We start from the raw sequence: 23,462 nt of genomic DNA, 5'->3' as shown, positions 1-23,462 counted from the left end.
AACGGAAAGATGCTGAAGGATGGGAAACTGTTCAGAGAGGAAGGCCTGTTCGTTCACGATCAACAGCAGTGGTGCCAAAAGTTTCATTACCAACAGAAGCATTAAGGTCAAAGGATGACAGTGATAAAGAAAATGTACGTCTTCTACCTGACAAAAGTATTCAGAAAGGTGAATTTGTTGGAGGTGGACCTTCTAATACTATAGAATCTCGGCTCAAAGACTCATTACACTCATGTGATCATCCTCTCGCAGAGAGAACCCAGGTAGTACATTCTGAAAATCCTTTTATTGCTTTTTTATAAAGGATATATATACGTATGTTGGAATGTCTTAATTTTTCTACTTCATTTTTTACTTTTATTGTGAAAAATTTCAGATCTACAGAAAAGTTGCAAGAATAGAATAATGAACTCTCCTGTACCCTTTTCGTAGAGTCACAGATTAACATTTTGCCACATTTTTTTCTCTCTCTATTTACATATCACACACTCATATTGTATGCTAAACATTTGAGAGTAATGTGCAAATATCGTAACCATTCACCCTTAAATGCTATAGCATATATCTCTAAAGAACAAAGAAACTCTTTTACATAACCACACTATAATTATAAAATTCGGGGAATTTGACATTTATATAATATTGTTATCGAATTTATAGTCTGTATTCAAAAATTTCCAGTTGTCCCAATAATTTCTTCATAGAATGTTTTTCTATGATGCATGATCCAATCTAGAGTCACACATTGTATTTGGCTTTGTTTCTTTAATGTCTTTCACCAGGGACAGTTACTCAGCCTGTCTTTGTCTTTCATGACATTAATATTTTTGAAGTATACATTGTGGGTTTTTTGTACAGTGTTCTTCAGTTTGTTTATTCATTATTCACTTTAGCTTATACATTTTTGAGAGAAATAAAGTGATTGTTCTTAGCCTCACATTTAAAGGCATATCATATCAATTTGCCCAAGTTTGTTAACTTTGATTACTGGTTAAAATGGTGTCCTCCTGCTTCATTTGTAGTGTTATTTTAAATGGTGATGAAAGTAGAATAATTTTTCACTTGCTCTACTTTTACTTCCTACAATTCGAGTATAGAGTGATTTATATTTAAATAATTCTTTAAAGTTAATATTCCCAGTACTCTTCTGTCAGTCCATTTGAAGTTTATTTTACTTACTTGGTTAAGCAAGGCATTTTTTTTAAAAAACAGGACTTTTAAAAAATTTTTATTTTATTATTATTATTTTTTGGCCACCCTGTATGGCATGTGGGATCTTAGTTCCCAGACCAGGGATTGAACCTGCACCCCCTGCGTTGGAAGCATGGAGTCTTAACCACTGGACCGCCAGGGAAGTCCCAGCAATGCATTTTTAAAAGATATTTGTTTACAAAAAAATTTTATGTTCAGTTAGTATAATTTTATGTAAAATGTCCAATGAAATATAAGAGAGATTCTTTGATAAGGTACAGGGACTAAGTAAAAAAGTTGTAAAATAGTTGTCATATTTCTCAGTACAGAATAGTATCTGCCTTTTAAAATTCTCTCCTTTTACTTGTAGGATATTTATTTTTATTAGAAACTGTACTCAACTTCCATGGTTTTTTTCCTTAATGATAATAATGGCTCTTAATCCTACATTGTTCCTGATGTTTTATAACTCTTTAATGTATGTATGTTTTGTGCCCACATGAGATTGAAAGCTCCTTGTGGGCATTATCTTATGTTGCCTTTTAATTTCCCACAATATGGAGCAGAGTCAAAGATACGTAGGAAGTAATCAATACATAGTTGTTGGGTGAAACTTTAAGAAACTTTTAAATGTAGGTAAATTTGATGACAAAATCACTTTCTATATCACTTAACTAACATCTGGCATTCTTGGTACATGTATTATATTTTAACTATAAAATTTAACAGTATAAAAATTATGCTGATTTTGGGTAATGAATAAACTTATGTGATTTTTTGAGGTTTTAGAAATAGTCTATACATAGAACTTTTGAGTAATTATTGTTAAATTATTTCAGTATAAAAGTTCACTGCTTGTGGTGGCCAAGCTAATATTAATAATTGTTTTCTCCACTGTCATTCTGAAAATGGAATTAGCATTTTTATATATTTTTCAACATTATAGTTTAGCTTTGATTTTGTTATTTAAGTTGATATTGATTTTTTAATAAACAGCGTTGACTATATTGTGAAGATCAATAATGCTAATGTAAATATTACTGAGAAGATTATAAACCATGGTGACTGATGTATGGATAATGTTGGTAGCAATATAAACATTGTGATGCAATTTGAATAACGCTTATGCTAAAATGAACACTTTGGGACACTTTAAAGTTCTAACCAATAGTAGGATTTTTAAAGTAGTTTATATGACTTGGCCAAGTTTAATATTTATATAAATACTATATCAAACTAGGGTTTTTATGGCCACTGCACTGTTTATCTAATGTTTATTTAAGTAGTGATGTGAGTAAGTTTTAAATTCACAATTTTAGATTTTAGTTCTTCTCCTTGGAGTTCATTACTCTGAGTATAGCTGGAAAACATAGCACCATTCTTTCTGTACTCTGTTAGAAAGTGAAAATAAAGGCTTGTTCCTATTCACTAAACTAGAAAGTTTTTAAAAAATGGGTATGTATTTGACTTCAGCATAAGTTGTATTTGTTTAAATGGTTTTTACGTTTCTCTTGGTTATGTGTTAAATATTTCTAAAGGGGAATGGAGAGCCTATTGAAGTCTAAAGAATATGAATTGCATAATGAAACTGCATGCTGACATATACTCTACTTTTTATGGTGTATTTCTCTTTTATATCTGAGATTTGGTATTATGTGCTATGTGGTGTCCTAAACATAGTAGATGTGCAAATAAAATTTGTGGCTGCTTAATGGTTTCTCTTCTTATACTTGAAACATACCAAAAAATGACTGAGTCATCTGTCAGTCAACTGCTGCTTTACAGTTGATAGGTTAAGCGGAATCAGGTTTTCTAGAGTGAAATAAGTTGGTGAGTATTTTCCATTATCTCTGATTCAATCTGTAATATGTTTCGTTAGTTCACAGTGAGTACACTGGATGATGTCAAGAACTCTGGCAGTAGTTTCTTACAAGACAATTCTGTGCAAACTTCTGAAATACCTGCCGTTCACATTGATATAGAGTGTGTTTCAGTTACTCAGCAAGCTGACACACCTTTGCAAGCAAGTGAAGACAAATTTTCAGAAGAGAAAGAAAGAATAGAAAGTGAAATGGATCCTTCAGATATTTCAAATGTGAGTGCTGCTAACTTGGTAAGAACAACTTATCGGAATTCTGAGTAAATATATAAAAGAGACATAAACCCCAATAATAAAAAATTGTATATTTCTCTACACTTTACAAGCACTTTTTAACATAGCATTTTATATATGTTATTTCATTTTAACATTTTATTCTTACAGCAATCTTTTGATATAGTTAAGTTTCTTCTTATTTTGTAGAGGAATGAAATGAGACTGTGAGAATTAAATAACTTGCTCAAAATCATTCACTTTGTGTGTGATTTGATCACATGTTAAGAAACTATCATAATAATGTTTTCTATGCAACATCTACCACTCTGATAGATGGGAAATTGTGCTTAATGAACTTAGCTTTAAGAATTCTCTTAACAGAGTACTTTAGACAGTTACTATCATTTGCTTGGAGTTGGTCTTTAAGATGAAATTTATTTATCATCCCTATGGCAGAATCTTTAAAAATGCATTGACTTAAAATTACTTATAGGTTTATGTTTTTGGATGACTTTTAATTCTGCTCATGTCTTTCTCCTTCCCATTTTAGTATTAAGATACTTGGCCTGAGTATAATTCAGATTAGGTCATGTTGGGTTTGTTTAAAAAGTAATTTTCAAAAGGAATAGGCACATATAAAAAGTTGTTGAGAAAAAATTCAAATTTAGTTCGTTTTTTTGGCAATTGACAAGGAAATTTAGTTTTTTCTGAGATATACATTTTAAAGTAATAACTAGAATTATGACTTATAACATTATACCAGAACATATAAAATTTTTAGAAATTTCACGTAATGTCTGAAACATTTATATTAACATATTTCCATACAAATAACCCAAAGAAAGTTTAGTATTAGGTTTTGTTTGTTTGTTTGTTTCTTTATACTGCAGGTTCTTATTAGTAATCAGTTTTATACACATCAGTGTAAACATGTCAATCCCAGTCGCCCAATTCAGCACACCACCATCTGCACCCCACCGCGGATTTCCCCCCTTGGTGTCCATATGTTTGTTCTCTACATCTGTGTCTCAACTTCTGCGTTGCAAACTGGTTCATCTGTACCATTTTTCTAGGTTCCACATCAATGCGTTAATATACGATATTTGTTTAGCCCTTTCTGACTTACTTCACTCTGTATGACAGTCTCTAGGTCCATCTGCGTCTCAACAAATGACTCAATTTCGTTCCTTTTTATGGCTGAGTAATATTCCATTGTATATATGTACCACAACTTCTTTATCCATTCATCTGTTGATGGGCATTTAGGTTGCTTCCATGACCTTGCCATTGTAAATAGTGCTGCAATGAACATTGGGGTGCATATGTCTTTTTGAATTATGGTTTTCTTGGGGTATATGCCCAGTAATTCTATTTTTAGTTCTATTCTATTTTTAGTTCTCCATAGTGGCTGTATCAATTTACATTCCCACCAACAGTGCAAGAGGGTTCCCTTTTCTCCACACCCTCTCCGGCATTTGTTGTTTGTAGATTTTCTGATGATGCCCATTCTAACTGGTGTGAGGTGATACCTCATTGTAGTTTTGATTTGCGTTTCTCTAATAATTAGTGATATTGAGCAGCTTTTCATGTGCCTCTTGGCCATCTGTATGTCTTCTTTGGAGAATGTCTATTTAGGTATTCTGCCCATTTTTGGATTGGGTTGTTTGTTTCTTTAATATTGAGCTGCATGAGCTGTCTATATATTTTGGAGATTAATCCTTTGTCCGTTGATTCATTTGCAAATATTTTCTCCCATTCTGAGGGTTGTCTTTTTGTCTTGTTTATGGTTTCCTTTGCTGTGCAAAAGCTTTGAAGTTTTATTAGTTCTGATTTGTTTATTTTTGTTTTTATTTCCGTTACTCTAGGAGGTGGATCGAAAAAGATCTTGCTGTGGTTTATGTCAAAGAGTGTTCTTCCTATGTTTTCCTCTAAGATTTTATAGTGTCTGGTCTTACATTTAGGTCTCGAATCCATTTTGAGTTTATTTCTGTATATGGTGTTAGAGAATGTTCTAATTTCATTCTTTTACCTGTAGCTGTCCAGTTTTCCCAGCACCACTTATTGAAGAGACTGTCTTTTCTCCATTGTATATCTTTGCCTCCTTTGTCATAGATTAGTTGACCATAGGTGCGTGGGTTTGTCTCTGGGCTTTCTATCTTGTTCCATTGATCTGTGCTTCTGTTTTTGTGCCAGTACCATATTGTCTTGATTACTGTAGCTTTGTAGTATAGTCTGAAGTCAGAGCATCTGATTCCTCCAGCTCCATTTTTTTCCCTCAAGACTGCTTTGGCTATTCGGGGTCTTTTGTGTCGCCGTAGAAACTTTAAGATGATTTGTTCTAGTTCCATAAAAAATGCCATTGGTAACTTGATAGGTATTGCATTGAATATGTAGATTGCTTTGGGTAGTATAGTCATTTTCACAATGTTGATTCTTCCAATCCAAGAACATTGTATATCTCTCCATCTGTTGGTATCATATTTAATTTCTTTCTTCAGTGTCTTATAGTTTTCTGCATACAGGTCTTTTGTCTCCCTAGGTAGGTTTATTCCTAGGTATTTTATTCTTTTTGTTGCAGTGGTAAGTAGGAGTGTTTCTGTAATTTCTCTTTCAGATTTTTCATCATTAGTGTATAGGAAATGCAAGAGATTTCTGTGCATTAATTTTGTACCCTGCAACTTTACCAAATTCATTGATTAGCTCTAGTAGTTTTCTGGTGGCAGTTTTAGGATTCTCTATGTATATTATCCTGTCATCTGCAAACAGTGACAGTTTAACTTCTTTTCCAATTTGTGTTCCTTTTATTTCTTTTTCTTCTCTGACTGCTGTGGCTAGGACTTCCAAAAGTATGTTGAATAATAGTGGTGAGAATGGATATCCTTGTCTCATTCCTGATCTTAGAGGAAATGCTTTCAGTTTTTCACCATTGAGAATGATGTTTGCTGTGGGTTTGTCGTATATGGCCTTTATTATGTTGAGGTAGGTTCCCTCTATGCCCACTTTCTGGAGAGTTTTTATCATAAATGGTGTTGAATTTTGTCAAAAGCCTTTTCTTCATCTATTGAGATGATCATACCGTTTTTATTCTTCAATTTGTTAATATGGTGTATCAAATTGATTGATTTGCATATAGTGAAGAATCCTTGCATCCCAGGGATAAATCCCACTTGGTCATGGTGTATGATCCTTTCAATGTATTGTTGGATTCTGTTTGCTAGTATTTTGTTGAGGATTTTTGCATCTATATTCATCAGTGATATTGGTCTGTAATTTTCTTTTTGTAGTATCTTTTTCTGGTTTTGGCATCAGGGTGATGCTGGCCTCATTAAATGAGTTTGGGAGTGTTCCTCCCTCTGCAGTTTTTTGGAAGAGTTTGAGAAGGGTGGGTGTTAGCTCTTCTCTAAATGTTTGATAGAATTCAGCTCTGAAGGTATGTGGTTCTGGACTTTTGTTTGTTGGAAGATTTTTTTTTTTTTTGCGGTACATGGGCCTCTCACTGTTGCGTTCTCTCCAGTTGTGGAGCACAGGCTCCAGACGCACAGGCTTAGCGGCCATGGCTCACGGGCCCTGCTGCTCCGCGGCATGTGGAATCTTCCGGGACTGGGGCACGAACCCGTGTCCCCTGCATCGGCAGGTGGACTCTCAACCACTGCGCCACCAGGGAAGCCCTGTTGGAAGATTTTTAATCACAGTTTCAACTTTATTACTTGTGATTGGCCTGTTCATATTTTCTGTTTCTTCTTGGTTCAGTCTTGGAAGGTTATACCTTTCTAGGAATTTGTCCATTTCTTCCAAGTTGTCCATTTTATTGGCATAGAGTTGCTTGTAGTAGTCTCTTAGGATGCTTTGTATTTCTGCAGTGTCTGTTGTAACTTCTTTTTCATTTCTAATTTTATTCATTTGAGTCCTCTCCCTCTTTTTCTTCATGAGTCTGGCTAATGGTTTATCAATTTTGTCTTCTCAAAGAACCAGCTTTTAGTTTTATTGATCTTTGCTATTGTTTTCTTTGTTTCTGTTTCCTTTATTTCTGCTCTGATATTTATGATTTCTTTCCTTCTGCTAACTTTAGGTTTTGTTTGTTATTCTTTCTCTAGTTCCTTTAGGTGTAAGTTTAGATTGTTTACTTGAGATTTTTTTGGTTTCTTGAGGTAGGCTTGTATAGCTATAAACTTCCCTGTTAGAACTGCTTTTGCTGCATCCCATAAGTTTTGGATCGTCGTGTTTTCGTTGTCATTTGTCTCTAGGGATTTTTTGATTTCCTCTTTGATTTCTCCAGTGATTTCTTGGTTGTTTAGTAACGTATTGTTTAGCCTCCATGTGTTTGTGTTTTTTACATTTTTTTCCCTGTAATTCATTCTAGTCTCATAGCGTTGTGGTCAGAAAAGATGCTTGATATGATTTCAGTTTTCTTAAATTTACTGAGGCTTGATTTGTGACCCAAGATGTGATCTATCCCGGAGAATGTTCTGTGCACACTTGAGAAGAAAGTGTATTGTGTTGTTTTTGGATGGAATGCCCTGTAAATATCAATTAAATCTATCTCATCTATTGTGTCATTTAAAGCTTCTGTTTCCTTATTTATTTCCTTTTGGATGATCTGTCCATTGGTGTAAGTGAGGTGTTAAAGTCCCCCACTATTATTGTGTTACTGTCGATTTCCTCTTTTATAGCTGTTAGCAGTTGCCTTATGTATTGAGGTGCTCCTATGTTGGGTGAATATATAATTATAATTGTTATATCTTCTTCTTGGATTGATCCCTTGATCATTATGTAGTGTCCTTCCTTGTCTCTTGTAACATTCTTTATTTTAAAGTCTGTTGTATCTGATATGAGCAAAGCTACTCCAGCTTTCTCTTGATTTCCATTTGCACGGAATATCTTTGTCCATCCCCTCACTTTCAGTCTGTATTTGTCCCTAGGTCAGAAGTGGGTCTCTTGTAGACTGCATATATATGGGTCTTGTTTTTGTATCCATTCAGCAAGCCTGTGTCTTTTGGTTGGAGCATTTAATCCATTCACATTTAAGGTAATTATTGATATGTATGTTCCCATGACCATTTTCTTAACTGTTTTGTGTTTGTTTTTGTAGATCCTTTTCTTCTGTTGTGTTTCCCACTTAGAAAAGTTCCTTTAGCATTTGTTGTAGAGCTGGTTTGGTGGTGCTGAATTCTCATACTTTTTGCTTGTCAGTAAAGCTTTTGATTTCTCCATTGAATCTGAATGAGATCCTTACCCGGTAGAGTAATCTTGGTTGTAAGTTCTTCCCTTTCATCACTTTAAGTATATTATGCCACTCCCTTCTGTCTTGTAGAGTTTCTGCTGAGAAATCAGCTGTTAGCCTTATGGGAGTTCCCTTGTATGTTATTTTTCATTTTTCCCTTGCTGCTTTCAATAATTTTTCTTCGTCTTTAATTTTTGCCAATTTGATTACTATGTGTCTCGGCGTGTTTCTCCTTGGGTTTACCCTGCATGGGACTCACTTCGCTTCCTGGGCTTGGGTCGCTATTTCCTTTCCCACATTAGGGAAGTTTTTGACTATAATCTTTTCAAATGTTTTCTCTGGTCCTTTCACTCTCTCTTCTCCTTCTGGGACCCCTATAATGCAAGTGTTGTTGCGTTTAATGTTGTCTCAGAGGTCTCTTAGGCTGTCTTCATTTCTTTTCATTCTTTTTTTCTTTATTCTTTTCCACAGCAGTGAATTCCACCATTCTGTCTTCCAGGTCACTTATCCGTTCTTCTGCCTCAGTTATTCTGCTATTGATTCCTTCTAGGGTATTTTTCATTTCCGTTATTGTATTGTTCATCTCTGTTTGTTTGTTCTTTAATTCTTGTAGGTCTTTGTTAAACATTTCTTGCATCTTCTCGATCTTTGCCTCCATTCTTTTTCCGAGGTCCTGGATCATCTTCACTATCGTTATTCTGAATTCTTTTTCTGGAAGGTTGCCTATCTCCACTTAATTTAGTTGTTTTTCTGGGGTTTTATCTTGTTCCTTCATCTGGTACATAGCCCTCTGCCTTTTCATCTTGTCTATCTTTCTGTGAATGTGGTTTTTGTTCCCAGGCTGCAGATTTGTAGTTCTTCTTACTTCTGCTGTCTGCCTTCTGGTGGATGAGGCTATCTAATAGGCTTGTGTAAGTTTCCTGATGGGAGGGACTGTTAGTGGGTAGAGCTGACTGTTGCTCTGGTGTGCAGAACTCAGTAAAACTTTAATCCACTTGACTGCTGATGGGTGGGGCTTGGTTCCCTCCCTGTGGTTGTTTTGCCTGAGGCAACCAAACACTTGAGCCTACCTGGGCTCTTTGGTGGGGCTATTGACAGACTCTGGGAGGTCTCTAGCCAAGGAGTACTTCCCAGAACTTTTGCTGCCAGTGTCTTTGTCCCCACGGTGAGCCACAGCATCCCCCCACCCCCGCCTCTGCAGGAGACCCTCCAACACAAGCAGATAGGTCTGGTTCAGTCTCCCCTGGGGTCACTGCTCCTTCCCCTGGGTCCCGATGCACACACTACTTTGTGTGTGCTCTCCAATAGTGGAGTCTCTGTTTCCCCCAGTCCTGTAGAAGTCCTACAGTCAATTCCCACTAGGCTTCAAAGTTTGATTCTCTAGGAATTCCTGCTCTGGTTGCTGGACCCTCAGGTTGGGAAGCCTGATATGGGGCTCAGAACCTTCACTCCAATGTGTGGACTTCTGTAGTATAAGTGTTCTCCAGTCTATGAGTCACCCACCCGGCAGTTATGGGATTTGATTTTACTGTGATTGTGCCCCTCCTACCTTCTCATTGTGGCTTCTCCTTTGTCTTTGTATGTGGGGTATCTTTTTTGGTGAGTTCCAGTGTCTTCCTGTGGATGATTGTCCAGCAGCTAGTTGTTATTTTGGTGTTCTCGCAAGAGGGAGTGAGAGCATGTCCCTCTACTCCGCCATCTCGGTTCCTCCTCCTACACTCCAAATTTAGTTTTTAATTGGCCACTGTATACTATAATTTCTTTTTAAACTTAATGCCTCATCATGTTGAAAGATGATACCAGCAGATGATATTAGGCCAAATTATACATTTTAGAGAGAGAACAAGATTAGATAGTTGAAATTTGATATGGATTGTTTAAGGGAAAAATAAGAGTTACAGTAATAAGAAAAACAAATATTTAGATTCCTTTATAAAGGAATAAAGGGCAACTTTTTTTTAACTTAGGTTTTTTAGTGCGAATGTTTTAAAGGTTAACTAATTTACGGTCATGTAAATAGTGGGTTTAATGTATCGGTAGAAATTGGTCGTATTTACATTTTTGTTTTCATAGCTAGCTATCATATTAAATTATGTATTTTGCAGATGGATTCTATGAGAATCAAATTTCGAAAGAGGAAAAAGATCCTATAGTTAAATAAGCATAAAATAATTATTTAAAAATTCTTCTCTCATCATTTTTATTTTGATCACGTAGGTAAAATAAGCTTATGGTAGAGTATTAAAAACCCTTGGTTATTTTGAGAATGACATTTACATACTTGAAGGAAAATAAGTTCTGCTTTACATATGAATATTATCATATCCTTAGAGGTCTTAGAGGAATTTTAAACTAATATTTTGAGAAAATTTTATGTTTTTAATTTGTCTTGGCACAGATACTTCTGTGGGTTGCTCTAGATAAGCATGTCATTGTTTAGGTTCTAAATAGAGGGTTATAGAGAATTGCTGCAGTGTTGAGAAAATTGTTTTCTTTTTTCCCCTCAATATAGTATTGTCACATACATGGTTCAACTAAAAAAATCTGTAGTTCTCTTATTTAACAGAAGCCTAAGCAAAAAATGACTGTAAGAATTTATAATAATAAAATTTATTTATTAAACATAAAGGACCCTTTATGTTTAAGGTCCACTTTTGCCACCATTGTAAAAATGTGCTGATGTAAATCCTAGCTACCATGGATTTATTTTTTTTAGATTTACTGAAATTACAAATTTTAATGAAAATTTAGAAATTTAAAAAATGATTATGTATGCAGGTATGTATTTGAATTTCACAGTGTGAAAATAGTAGAAGTTGTATATGGATAATTTAATCATTATTTCATCCGTAAGCTCTGTTACTCTGTTAAAATCTCTTCAGGTCTTAAGAGGTAAAATAGAAATGTTCTCTGGAGAAGATAAAATTGAGAAGGAAATAGGCTTATGTGAGAATTTACTTTCTGCAAAGTTAAATATATTTAACTTTAATAGTTTTTTTAAATCATTGTTAGGTATGATATTTGTGTGGCACCTTAACAAGTTAGTTTCTATAATATTCTAGCGTTTACAGAGAAAAAGCTTATGATGCAAAGAAATAGTCTGTCATCTAAACTCTCTCACCCCATTCTCTTCCCCAGGGACAATCTTGTATGTTTTGAGGGGGCAGAGTATCGACAGGGGAAATGAAGTGGGGAGGGGAAGCTTTAAGAAGGATACCCATGTCTAGGCTCCACTCCAGACCAATTCAGTAATAAGCTGAAGCTCAAGCACTTGCATTTTTAATACCTTTATTGAGGTGTTATTGATTTTCAGTAAACTTCACATATTTAAGATATACACATTGATATATTTTGACATGTGTTTATACCTGTGAAATCATCACTATAATCAAGATAATGAAAGTATCGATTGCCTCCAAAAGTTTTCACTTTCTCTTTTGTAATCCCTCCTTTCTGCTCTTCCCTGTTTCCCCTTCCCAGGGTTATCACTATTCTGCTGTTACTACATATTAATTAGCATTTTAAGAAATTTCTGTATATGGAATAATGTAATCTTTGTTTAGCTTCTTTCACTCAGCATAATTATTTTGAGATTCATCCATGTAGTTGTATATATTAATAGTTCCTTCTTCTTTTATTGTCTTTAGGAGTACTCTGTTGTATGCATGTAACTCAGTATGTTCATCCATTCAATTGTTGACAGATGTTTGAGTTGTTGCCAGTTTCTCTATTATGAATAAAGGCACCATGAACGTTTGTCTTTGTTTTGAACATATGTTTTCATTTCTCTTGGGAAAATATCTAAGTCAGTTTTGTTGATAATATTGTTCAGGTTTCCTTTGCCAATTTTCTGTACTTGTTCTACCAGTTGAGAGAGGGGTATTGAAATCTCTGCATATATCTGTGGGGCTACTTTTTTTAAGCCAACTTTATTGAGATACAATTTACATAACATACAGTTTATCCATTTAGAGTATACAGTGCAGTGTTTTTTAGTATATTCACAGAGTTGTGCAGACATCACCATAATTAGTTTTAGAACACTTCCATCACTACAAAAAGAAACCCAGTGCCCAGTAGCAGTCCTCCCTTTCACCCCACCCTGCCAGCCCTATACAACCACTAATCTGTCTTTTGTCTCTATAGATTTGCCTGTTCTGGACATTTCATAGAAGTGGAATACAATATGTGGTCTTTGTGAATGGTTTCTTTCACTAGGCATATTGTTTTCAAGGTTCATTCGTGTTTTAGCCTGTATCAGTATTTCATTCCTTTTTATGCCCAAATAATATTCCACTGATTGAAAAATGTGGAATATACCACATTTTATCCATTCATCAGTGATGGACATTTAGGTTTTCTCCACTTTTTGGAATTTATGAATAATGCTGCTTTAAATATTTGTGTACAAGTTTTTGTGTGAACATATGGTTTCGTTTCTCCTGCGTATACATCTGGGAATGGGATTGTTGGGTCGTATGGTAACTTTACATTTAACCTTTGTGAGAAACTATCAGACTGTTTTCCAAAGTAGCTGCATCATTTTACGTTCCCATTAAGTTTATTTTGTTTTGTATTTCTATCAGTTTTTGCTTCTTTCATTTTGAAGATCTATTATTATGTTCATAAACCTTTAGGATTGTTTTGTCTTCTTAGTGAATTAACAGTTTATCATTATGAAATGACCTTCTTTATCCCTTGTCATATTTTTTGCTCTGAAATCTACTGTGTCTGATATTAGTACTTCAACTTTCTTTTGGTTAGTGTTAGTATGGTAGCTCTTTTATTTGTAATCTGTTTATATTCTCATATTTAAATTAGGTTTCGTATAGGCAGCATGTGGTTTGGGGTCTTGCTTTTATCCAATTTGAGTCTCTCTTTCCGTGTAATGTGATTATTAATATGGTTCCTTTAAATCTATCATCTTATTGTTTTTCTCTTTGACTCATCTGTTCTTCATCCCCTTTTTCCTTTTTCTTCCATCTTTTTGATTAATTTTCTTTTATAATTTATCTTCTTTGTTGGCTTAGTAGCCATAAATATTTGTTATTTCACTGTTTGCTTTAGGGTTTATAGTATGCATATTTAGCTTTTTATAGGGATTTATTAATTAATAATTCTGATGCATATATTTGTATTACATAATTCTAATGCATAATTTTAAGTAAGGTATGTATGTTCAGAAAGTTTCATCACCAGTACGGCATAATTTTTTTTTTATATTCCCTTTAAAGTATAATGTTTTTCTTTGGTTTTTCAAATATTTGACCTGTAAATGTTTTGAATTTTGGTGCTCAAATGAAATTCACAGTTTATTATTAATAACAATAACTATTATTTATACAACTTCACAGTTTGTGATACACAGCAGTTTAGTAAAAAGGTCTCATGGATTATTGTATCATTTTATGGAATATAAAATAGTCTTTTGCTTTTAAGAAATTTCCGAGTCATATAACTGGACCCCAAGTTTTATAATTCTAGATCAATGCTATTTTTATATATACTATTTATGATTAGAACATAAAGAAATACTTACTTAACTTTCCAGTCAACTGATTTCGTTTTTAACTTTATAGTCTATGGCAGAAGTTCTTGCTAAAAAGGAAGAGCTAGCAGATCGTCTAGAAAAGGCCAATGAAGAAGCCATTGCTAGTGCTATTGCTGAAGAGGAACAGTTAACTAGAGAAATTGAAGCTGAAGAAAACAATGATATCAATATTGAAACTGACAACGACAGTGATTTTTCTGTGAGCTTTTAGAATTTTTATTCTCTGGGTGATTGAGACTTATACGATAAACAATAGCAAGTTTTTTTTTTTAAGCACTTTACCGTTACTAAGTGTTTTTATATATAATGCAATTGACAAGTTGGAAGTTGTTTTCTCATTTTACAAATCAAGAAAATGAATCTCAGAATAAGTAAATACGTAACATTTCTCAGATTATAATTGTACAGATTGAAGAAGAGTCAAAGATATATCTTTCCTTCTGCTAATAAAAAGCAAATGATACATTGCCTTGCTATCACTAGGCGCTCAGGATATATATGTTGATGAGAGGGATTTCTTAAAGAATAAAAGTAATCATGAATGTTTGCTATGTTATCCTATTAAATTTTAATGCCCAACAAATACTTTTTAGCTTTTCTGATGTATGCTCTAAATATGTCAGAATTTATGTAGTAATAGTTTAAACCCAATAGTTTTCTTTTAAAATTACTTGGCTTGTCTCTGCTGTTAATGGCACGTAGGTTAGTCTTCCTCTTAAAATATAGGCTGTGGTATTTTTAACTTGGTAATTATTGTGACTGTAAGAGGTATGTAACTTTTTTCTGGTTTTGGACTGTTTGCTAAATGAAATATATGAGCAATAGGTAGAAAAATTTCATATATAGTTCATTTTATAAGGTTATAATTGGTTCAAATATATGTTACTCAATTTTTCATATTACATTTTAGGCCAGCATGGGCAGTGGAAGTGTATCTTTCTGTGGTATGTCTATGGATTGGAACGATGTCCTTGCAGATTATGAAGGTATTACATGTTTGTATGTTTGTGTGTGTGTGTGTTGTATGTATAGGTAGAGGGGTATAAAATAGATTATCTTATTACTTGGGGTTTTTGTGTAAAATAAATAAGAGTGGGATGCCTTTTAAAAGTCTGTTCTCAAATGTTGGTTTTATAGAATTATGTGGTTAAGCAATAGCGGTTTTCTTTTTTCTGAAAACAGCTCGTGAATCTTGGCGCCAAAATACATCCTGGGGGGATATTGTAGAGGAGGAACCTGCTAGACCTCCAGGACATGGAATTCACATGCATGAAAAACTTTCCTCACCATCTCGTAAAAGGTCTGGCCTTTGAAAATTAATTTGAAATGTTTCACAGGAAGGGAACTAGATGTTCTTGACTATTAAATGGAGTTACTACATACTATTTTAAAGTACATTATTCAAGACATTTCCAGATCCATTGAAAAGTGACAATGTTTCTGTGAAATTTTAGGCCAAAGTTAGTTTTGTATATTTTTTATATTTATTTTAAGAACTTTGAAGACTAAAGAAGATATTATTGACTTTATCATGTAAACATTTGTGTCTCTTGTCCATTTGTTTGTATTAATAGAACAATTGCAGAATCTAAGAAGAAACATGAAGAAAAACAAATGAAAGCACAGCAGCTAAGGGAAAAGTTACGTGAAGAGAAAACATTAAAGCTTCAGAAATTGTTAGAAAGGGTGAGTTTTTAATTTTTAGGGAAGTATGATTGCCTTAAATTAATGGGCTTATTTTCAACTTGACTTCTTCTGGTTCGAGAGAAGCTAAAAGGACAATAAAAATAAATTTACTAGGAAACAAAAGCATTTCTATCTACTGAGTTACAGAAAGCTACCTGTTAAAGACAGAAAACAGAATTTGTCATTCCTAAAAAAGCTGGTAAATTGCTGAGTTTTGCTGAGTTCGCATGGATTATTAAAGCTGCGCGTTGTCTTTTGCCATTTTCAGTGGAGGTTTCCTTGGGGAGTCTTGTGCAAAGTGTTCAATGAATTGGTAGGACAGTTTTGAGCTTGAGATGATCAGATTTGAATAAGTAGGGCACTAATTAGATTTATGGAAGAGATTCTTGGAGTGTTTAGAGCAGTGTAACTTCTGGTTAGTGTGATGTAGTGGAAAGAACATGGGCTCTGGAGATGGCCAATCAGGTGAAATCCTGGTTTGAACCACATAATAGGATATGATGCCCTGGGCAAATTACATAACAATACTGCCTTTTAATTTCTTTATCCATAAAATGACAATTATCATTGTTAACCAGTTGTGATGATGAAAGTGGCAAGTAAAACAGTAGCGTGGTGCTTGGGTGGCTGTTGCTCAGCATATGGTCATTCTTATTGTTAGTTACACATGGCAGACATGAGTACTGTATTAGTTATGTGTGCTGTGTAACAAAGGACCTCAAGACTTAGCAGCTTAAAACAACACACATTTTCACTTAAAACAACTGCTCACAGTTTCTTGGGCATGGAAACCAGGAGTGGCTTGTGTTGTTATTTCTTTGTTCAGAGTCTCTCCTGAGGTTGCAGTCAAGCTGTTGTCTGGGGCAGCAGTCATTTGGAGCTGAAGGATCCACTTCCAAACTCTCATATGGTTATTGGCAGGCCTGGATTCCTCTTTAGCAGTTGGTTATGGACCTCAGTATCCTGCCATGTGGGTCTTTCCATAGCCTGATGTTCTTATAACATGGCTGCTACCTTTCCCACAGACTAATCTGAGAGAAGACGAGAAAGAGAGAGAATGAACAAGTGAGCTGCCAAAATGGAAGCTGCACTGTCTTTTATAACCTAATCTTGGAAGTGATATACCATCACTTTTGCTGAATTGTATTGGTCACGAACCTGATACAGTGTTGGAGGGAAAAACACAAGGGTCTGAATACCAGGTGGCTGGGATCATTTGGAGCCATCTTGAAGTCTGTGAACTACATATACCTAACATAGCATGACAGAAGATAGGTAACCGTTATAGTATAGGTGAACTCCTTTGTTACCTTCTGGTCCTAGAAAGGAGGACTAATATGCCTAGGTTAAAAATATTTGCATTACTTATGTTTGTTTTAAAATTGGGGAAAACAATTGGACCAAATAATTTGAATGTAAAAATGAGGTGGCATAAGATTCTCCTTAGTACAGTGGAAAAGTTGGCTGGGAAAGGAAGAAAATCTGTAATTTTTCTCTTTACCTGAATCTCAAGAATTTAATCATTTTAATCAAGATTTTAATCATTTAGATTGAATAGATCAAATATGAAAAACAGTCTCCATGTCATGGGGCTCTATAAGAGTTAATATATTACTTCATTTTAAGCTTTAGAAAAATGTTCTAACACAATTATAATTTCCCTTCTTATTGTATTTTTAATACAAATAAAATTATATACTTTATTTTCTCACTATATAATATAATCTCCAGATACTCATGCAAACAAAATAGTAAATTCTTTTTTTTTTTTTTGCGGTACGCGGGCCTCTCACTGTTGTGGCCTCTCCTGTTGCGGAGCACAGGCTCCGGACGCGCAGGCTCAACCACTGCGCCACCAGGGAAGCCCCAAAATAGTAAATTCTTGAAATTGTACAAGACGTTAGAGGTTCTCTGGTTTAATTTTCTCATCAATGTAGGTACCCCTTCAATTATTAAATGATAAATCCCACCTTCCATTTATATAAAGAGTTATTGTTTCAACAATATTCGATACATATATGGTCTCATCTGATCACCACAATACCTCTGTGAGGCACACAGAGTTGAACAGATCCTGAACCCCATTTTTTAAAAAATTTATTTTATTTTATTTATTTATTTTTGGCTGCCTTGGGTCTTCGTTGCAGTGCACGGGCTTCTCACTGCGATGTCCTCTCTTGTTGTGGAGCACAGGCTCCAGGCATGCAGGCTTCAGTAGTTGTGGTGTGCGGGCTCAGTAGTTGTGGCTCGTGGGCTGTAGAGCGCAGGCTCAGTAGTTGTGGTGCACGGGCTTAGTTGCTCCATGGCATGTGGGATTTTCCCAGACCAGGGATCGAACCCATGTCTCCTGCATTGGCAGGCAGATTCTTAGCCGCTGCACCACAAGGAAAGTCCCCCTGAACCCCATTTATAGATGTGAAAACTGAATCTAGGAGAGGCTAAGGGCTGTTTCCAATGTCACATGACCAATAATTTGCAGAGCTAGTTACCAATATCACATGACCAATAATTTGCAGAGCTAGAGCTTTAAGGACCTGTTCCTAGCTCCTAATCCAGTACTGTTTCTGCATCATACGTTTTTAGGTGGTTAAATACATTATTATATAGATGAAATTCAACTGAAATGTTAGTTTTCTTCCCATTCATGTTGAGCCAACATTGATTTTCTATAATTTATTCTTATTGCAGGTGCAGGTTCTGATTTCTTGGAGCACAGGACAAGTCTTTTACTTCTATTTGATATTGTTTTAAGGAAGTAAAGGGAGCTAACATAATTATTCTTCTATAGTCAAAACTCTCTGTTCCTTCAGAGAATGTTTCTTATGCAGATATTTATTTTTCAGACTTCTCACCTTTTTTTCAATTTCTAGGATAAAATTATCTGTCTTGAATTTGGGTTATAGAGCCATTAATGTTTATAAGGATAAGACATATACACTATTTTCATTTTAAGTGTGCTCATAGTGCAGTATAATAATAACAGCAAATATTTCTCTTGAGCAATGTCTAATGTACTGTTCTAAGAGTTTACATATATTCACTCAATCTTGAAAACCTATGAGTTAGGTACTACTACTATTCTCTTTATAGATAAGGAAACTGAGACATAGACTAAAAAAGTTGCCCAGTTTATATATCTAGCAAGTGACCATGGTAGATTATGAACTCATCAGTCTGGCTCCATAGACTGTGTTCGTAATCATTAAACATGATCCTTTAGGTCTTTCCACATTCTTGACTTTATAATTCCTAAGCTGTTTATCTGTTTGCACTTCTTGTCAAGTGACTATGTATGCTGAAATTAATGATGTGATAATTCATTGCTTATAGGAGAAAGATGTCCGGAAGTGGAAAGAAGAGTTACTAGACCAACGACGTAGGATGATGGAAGAGAAATTACTTCATGCTGAATTTAAACGAGAGGTGCAGTTACAAGCAATTGTTAAAAAAGCACAAGAGGAAGAAGCTAAGGTATAACTTAGGTGCTTTGAACATTGAATTAGTTACTTGAGTACTTTTTCAGTTGTTACACGAGAAGCTAATGTTTATCAAATGTTTATCCTGTGCCAGAATAACAGCATTTTTACATGCTCATTTGATACTTATTATGTGCAATATCTTATTCTTACAATAATCCTGTGAGATATGTATTACTTTTTACAGGTTTATTGAGGTATAATTCACAGACAATAAATAACACATATGTGAAGCATCAATTTGTTGAGTTTTGACATATATATTCCTGAAACCATCAGTACAATGAAAATAATAAACAATTCCATCACCCTCAAAAGTTTCTTATACCTCTTTGTAATTCATTCCTTCCTCCAACTCTGTTACCACGCAATTGCTGATCTGCTTTTTGTCACTATGGATGTTAGCATTTTCCAGAATTTTATATGAATGGAATCATAGAGTATGTACTCTTTCCCCTGGCATCTTTCATTCAGCATAGTTATTTTGAATTTTATCCATGCTGTTGTGTATCATTTCCTTTTCATTGCTGAGAAGTATACCATTGTGTAGAAATACCATAGTTTGTTAATCCAGTCACTTGTTGATGGACATTTGTTTTCATTCCAGTTTTTGGCTGTTATAGATATAGCTGCTGTGTAAATTCGTGTACAAATCTTTGTGCAGATGTGTGCTTTCATTTTCTCTGGTAAATACCTGATATTGGCAGAGTCTTATGATAGGTTTAACTTTTAAAGAAACACTTTATATACTCTTACCAGCAGTGGATGAGAGTTCTAGTTAGCCACATTCTCACCAACACTTGACATGGTTACATACTGTAATTCTAACCATTCCATATTAGTCTTTATGTATAGTGTCATGTGGTTTTAATTTGCTTTTTGAACATCTTTTCATGTGTGTATTTCCTATCTGTAGCTCTTATTTGGTACAGTGTTTGTTCAAATATCTTTGTTCATTTTTTAAAGTTAGATTGTTTTGTTATTAGTCACAGTTCTCTTTTTCAGCTTTTTTGAGATATAGTTGACAAATAAAATAGATATTTACATGGTGATTTGATATACATATACATTGTGAAAGGATTTCCCTCATCCAGTTAATTAACATATCCATCACCTCACATATTTATCTTTTGTGTGTGTGTGAACATTTGAGTTCTACCCTGTTAGCTTATTTCAATTATATCAGTACAATACAGTGTTATCAACTATAGCTACCATGTTATACATTAGATGCTTAGATTTCATTCATCTTATAATTAAAAGTTTGTCCCCTTTCACCAATCTCTCCCTATTTGTATCTGCCTCCCCCCGGCCTGTGGCAACTACTTTTCTGTTTGCTCTTTCTTTGAGTTTTTTGAATTGAAGTATAGTTGATTTACAATATTGTGTTAGTTTCAGGTGTACAGCATAGTGATTCAGTATTTTTACAGATTATACTCCGTTAAAATTATTACATGATAATGGCTGTAATTCCATGTAATAGCAATATATCCTTATTGCTTATCTATTTTATACATAGTAGTTTGTATGTCTTAATTCTGTACCCCTAATTTGCCCCTCCCTTCTCCCCTCTTCCCTTTGGTTACCACTGGTTTGTTTGTTTTCTATATCTCTGAGTCTGTTTCTGTTTTGCATATATATTCATTTGTATTATTTTTTAGATTCCAATTATAAGTGATATCATACAGTTTCTGTCTTTCTCTGTCTGACTTAACTTCACTAAGCATAACGTTCTCTAGGTCCATCCATGTTGCTGCAAATGGCAGAATTTTGTTCTTTTTTATGGTTGAGTAATAGTCCATTGTGTGTATATATATATATATATATATATATATATATATATATATATATATGTATATGTATATATATCTCACATCTTTTTTATCCATTCATCTGTTGGTGGGCATTTCAGTTGGTTGCATATCCGGACAGAAAATCAATAAGGCAATGATGGTCTTAAATGGTGCAATAGACTAGTTGGACTTAATAGATATCTATAGGACATTATATTCAAAAACAGCAAAATAAACATTCTTTTCACGTGTACATGGAATGTTCTCCAGGATAGATCACATACTAGACCACAAAACAAGTCTCAACAGATTTAAGAGGATAGAAATTATGTCAAGCATTTTTTCCAACCACAATGGTATGAAACTAGAAATCAACTACAGAAAGAAAAATCTGTTTCGATGAGTTGCACTTTTTCTTTTATATTCCAAATATAAGTGATACCATGCAGTATCTTTCTTTCTTTCTCTGGCTTATTTCACTTAGCATAATACCCTCCAGTTTCACCCATGTTGTGGCAAATAGCAGAATTTCTTAGAGGACTTTGTATATTTTAGATATTAATATCTATGTTTTGCAAATATTTTCTCTCAGTCTACGGATTGCCTTTTCATTTTCTTAAAAGTGTCTTTTGAAGTTTTAAAAATTGGAAAGGTCCCATATAGACTTTTTTTTTCTATACTTTATGTTTTTCTGTACCCTATTTTAAAAAGTTACATAAACTTAAGGTCACGAAGATTTTACCTTAAATTTTCTCTAGAAGTTTTAAATTTTACAGTGAGGTCTATATTCCATTTTGAGTTAAGTTTTTTATATGGTGTGAGGTAGGGTTGAGGTTCATTTTTTTCATATAATGAAACCCTAAATGTTTCATATAATGAAACATTTTATATAATGTTCCAGTATCAGTTGTTAAAGAGACTATCTTTTGTATAATGAATTGCCTTAGACCCTTGTTGAAAAGCAATTGGCTATATATGTGTGGGTCTATTTCTAATTTTCTATTCTGTTACATTTATCTTTATAAATACAACTTTATCTTCATTACTGTACCTTTATAATAAGTCATGAAATCAAGTATAAATCCTTAAGTTTTATTTTCTTCTAAAACTACTTTTGCTCTTTTAGGTTCTTTGCATTTCCATGTAATTTATAGGATCAGCTTATGAATTTCTACTCCTCCTGCCCAAAAGAGGCCTGCCTGTATTTTGATTAGAATTGCATTGAATATATACATTAATCTGGGGGAGACTTGTCATCCTAATGATATTGAGTATTCTGAACCATATGTCTGATGGCATATATCTCCATTTATTTTGGTTTGTATATATTTTATGAAATTTACCTGCAGTTCATATTTTTAATGCTCTTGTCAATAGTATCTTGTTTTAAATTTGTTTCTAATTGTTTGCTGCTAACTTATAGAAACACATTTGATTTTAGTGTATTACCTTATATGCTACAACCCTGCTAAACCTACTAGTTCTAGTTTTATTACTTCTTTTCCTGTATGTTTTTCATTTTTAAATCTCCCTTTATTGCATTAACCAGTACTAGCACAATGTTGATTAATGATGAGAACCAATATCATTGCCGTGCTCCTAATTTTAGGAAGAAAGCATTCAGTCTTTCACCATTAAGTGTGATATTAGCTGTAGATCTTTCATAGATGTTCTTTATCAGATTGAGGAACTTCCCTTCTATTCCTAGTTACTAAAATTTTTTTACCATGGACTTTAAATTTGGTTACCTGCTTTTTCTGCATTTATTGAGATGATATTATGTGTTTTTTTAAGATCTTAAAATGGTGAATTTCAGTATTTGATTGTCGGATACCAAAGTAACTGCAATTCTGGGATAAAGCTCACATGGTCATGATATAATATCAGTTTTATATTTTGGTGTGCTTCGTTTGCTAAAATTTTAAGAATTTTTGCATCAATGTTTGTGAGGGATTTTGATCTTTTTTTTTCTTTTCTTATAATGTCTTTGTCTGCTTTTGGTAACAGAATATGCTGGCCTCCTAAAGTGACTTGGGAAGGTTTCCATCCTCTTCAGTTTTCTAAAGTAGTTTATGTGGAACTGGTACAATTTCCTCCTTAAATTTTTTGTGGAATTTACCAATGAAGCCGTCTGGGCCTGAGGTTTTCTTTGTGGATGAGTTTTTTAAATAAAAATTTCATTTTTTTATATACATAGGGCTATTCATATTATCTATTTCTCTTGTGTAATTTGTGTCTTTCTAGGAATCTGTCCATTTCCTTAAAGACTAACAATATTGAGCATATATTTATGTGCTTATTGGCTATTTGTATATCTTCCTTAGAAAAAAGTCTATTCAAAGTCCATTGCTCATTTTTTTAAATTGGGCTGTTTGTCTTTTTGTTGTTCAGCTGTAAGAGTTCTTTGTATATTCTCAATACTAGTCCTTTATCAGATATATAATTTGCA

General features: G+C 34.0%; 1 protein-coding gene across 2 annotated transcripts in view; it reads left to right on the top strand.

Moving 5' to 3' along the window:
• Nucleotides 1–23,462, top strand: part of SCAPER (S-phase cyclin A associated protein in the ER) — a 504,096-nt gene that overhangs the window by 148,994 nt on the left and 331,640 nt on the right. The window contains exons 9-15 of one of the 2 annotated variants that reach the window (XM_004276347.3): nt 1–263; nt 3,071–3,286; nt 14,087–14,257; nt 14,969–15,044; nt 15,241–15,358; nt 15,633–15,744; nt 19,075–19,215. In XM_004276347.3, the coding sequence (XP_004276395.2) occupies nt 1–263; nt 3,071–3,286; nt 14,087–14,257; nt 14,969–15,044; nt 15,241–15,358; nt 15,633–15,744; nt 19,075–19,215 (1,097 nt within the window). Of the gene's footprint in view, nt 264–3,070; nt 3,305–14,086; nt 14,258–14,968; nt 15,045–15,240; nt 15,359–15,632; nt 15,745–19,074; nt 19,216–23,462 lie in introns of both variants that reach the window. The other variant, XM_033440145.2, reaches the window with a different exon arrangement.

Source organism: Orcinus orca, chromosome 2 (genome assembly GCF_937001465.1).
Source record: "Orcinus orca chromosome 2, mOrcOrc1.1, whole genome shotgun sequence".
Lineage (NCBI taxonomy): Eukaryota > Metazoa > Chordata > Mammalia > Artiodactyla > Delphinidae > Orcinus > Orcinus orca.
Note: the sequence above shows the minus strand (reverse complement) of the source record. Positions and strands in the feature narration are given on the sequence as shown.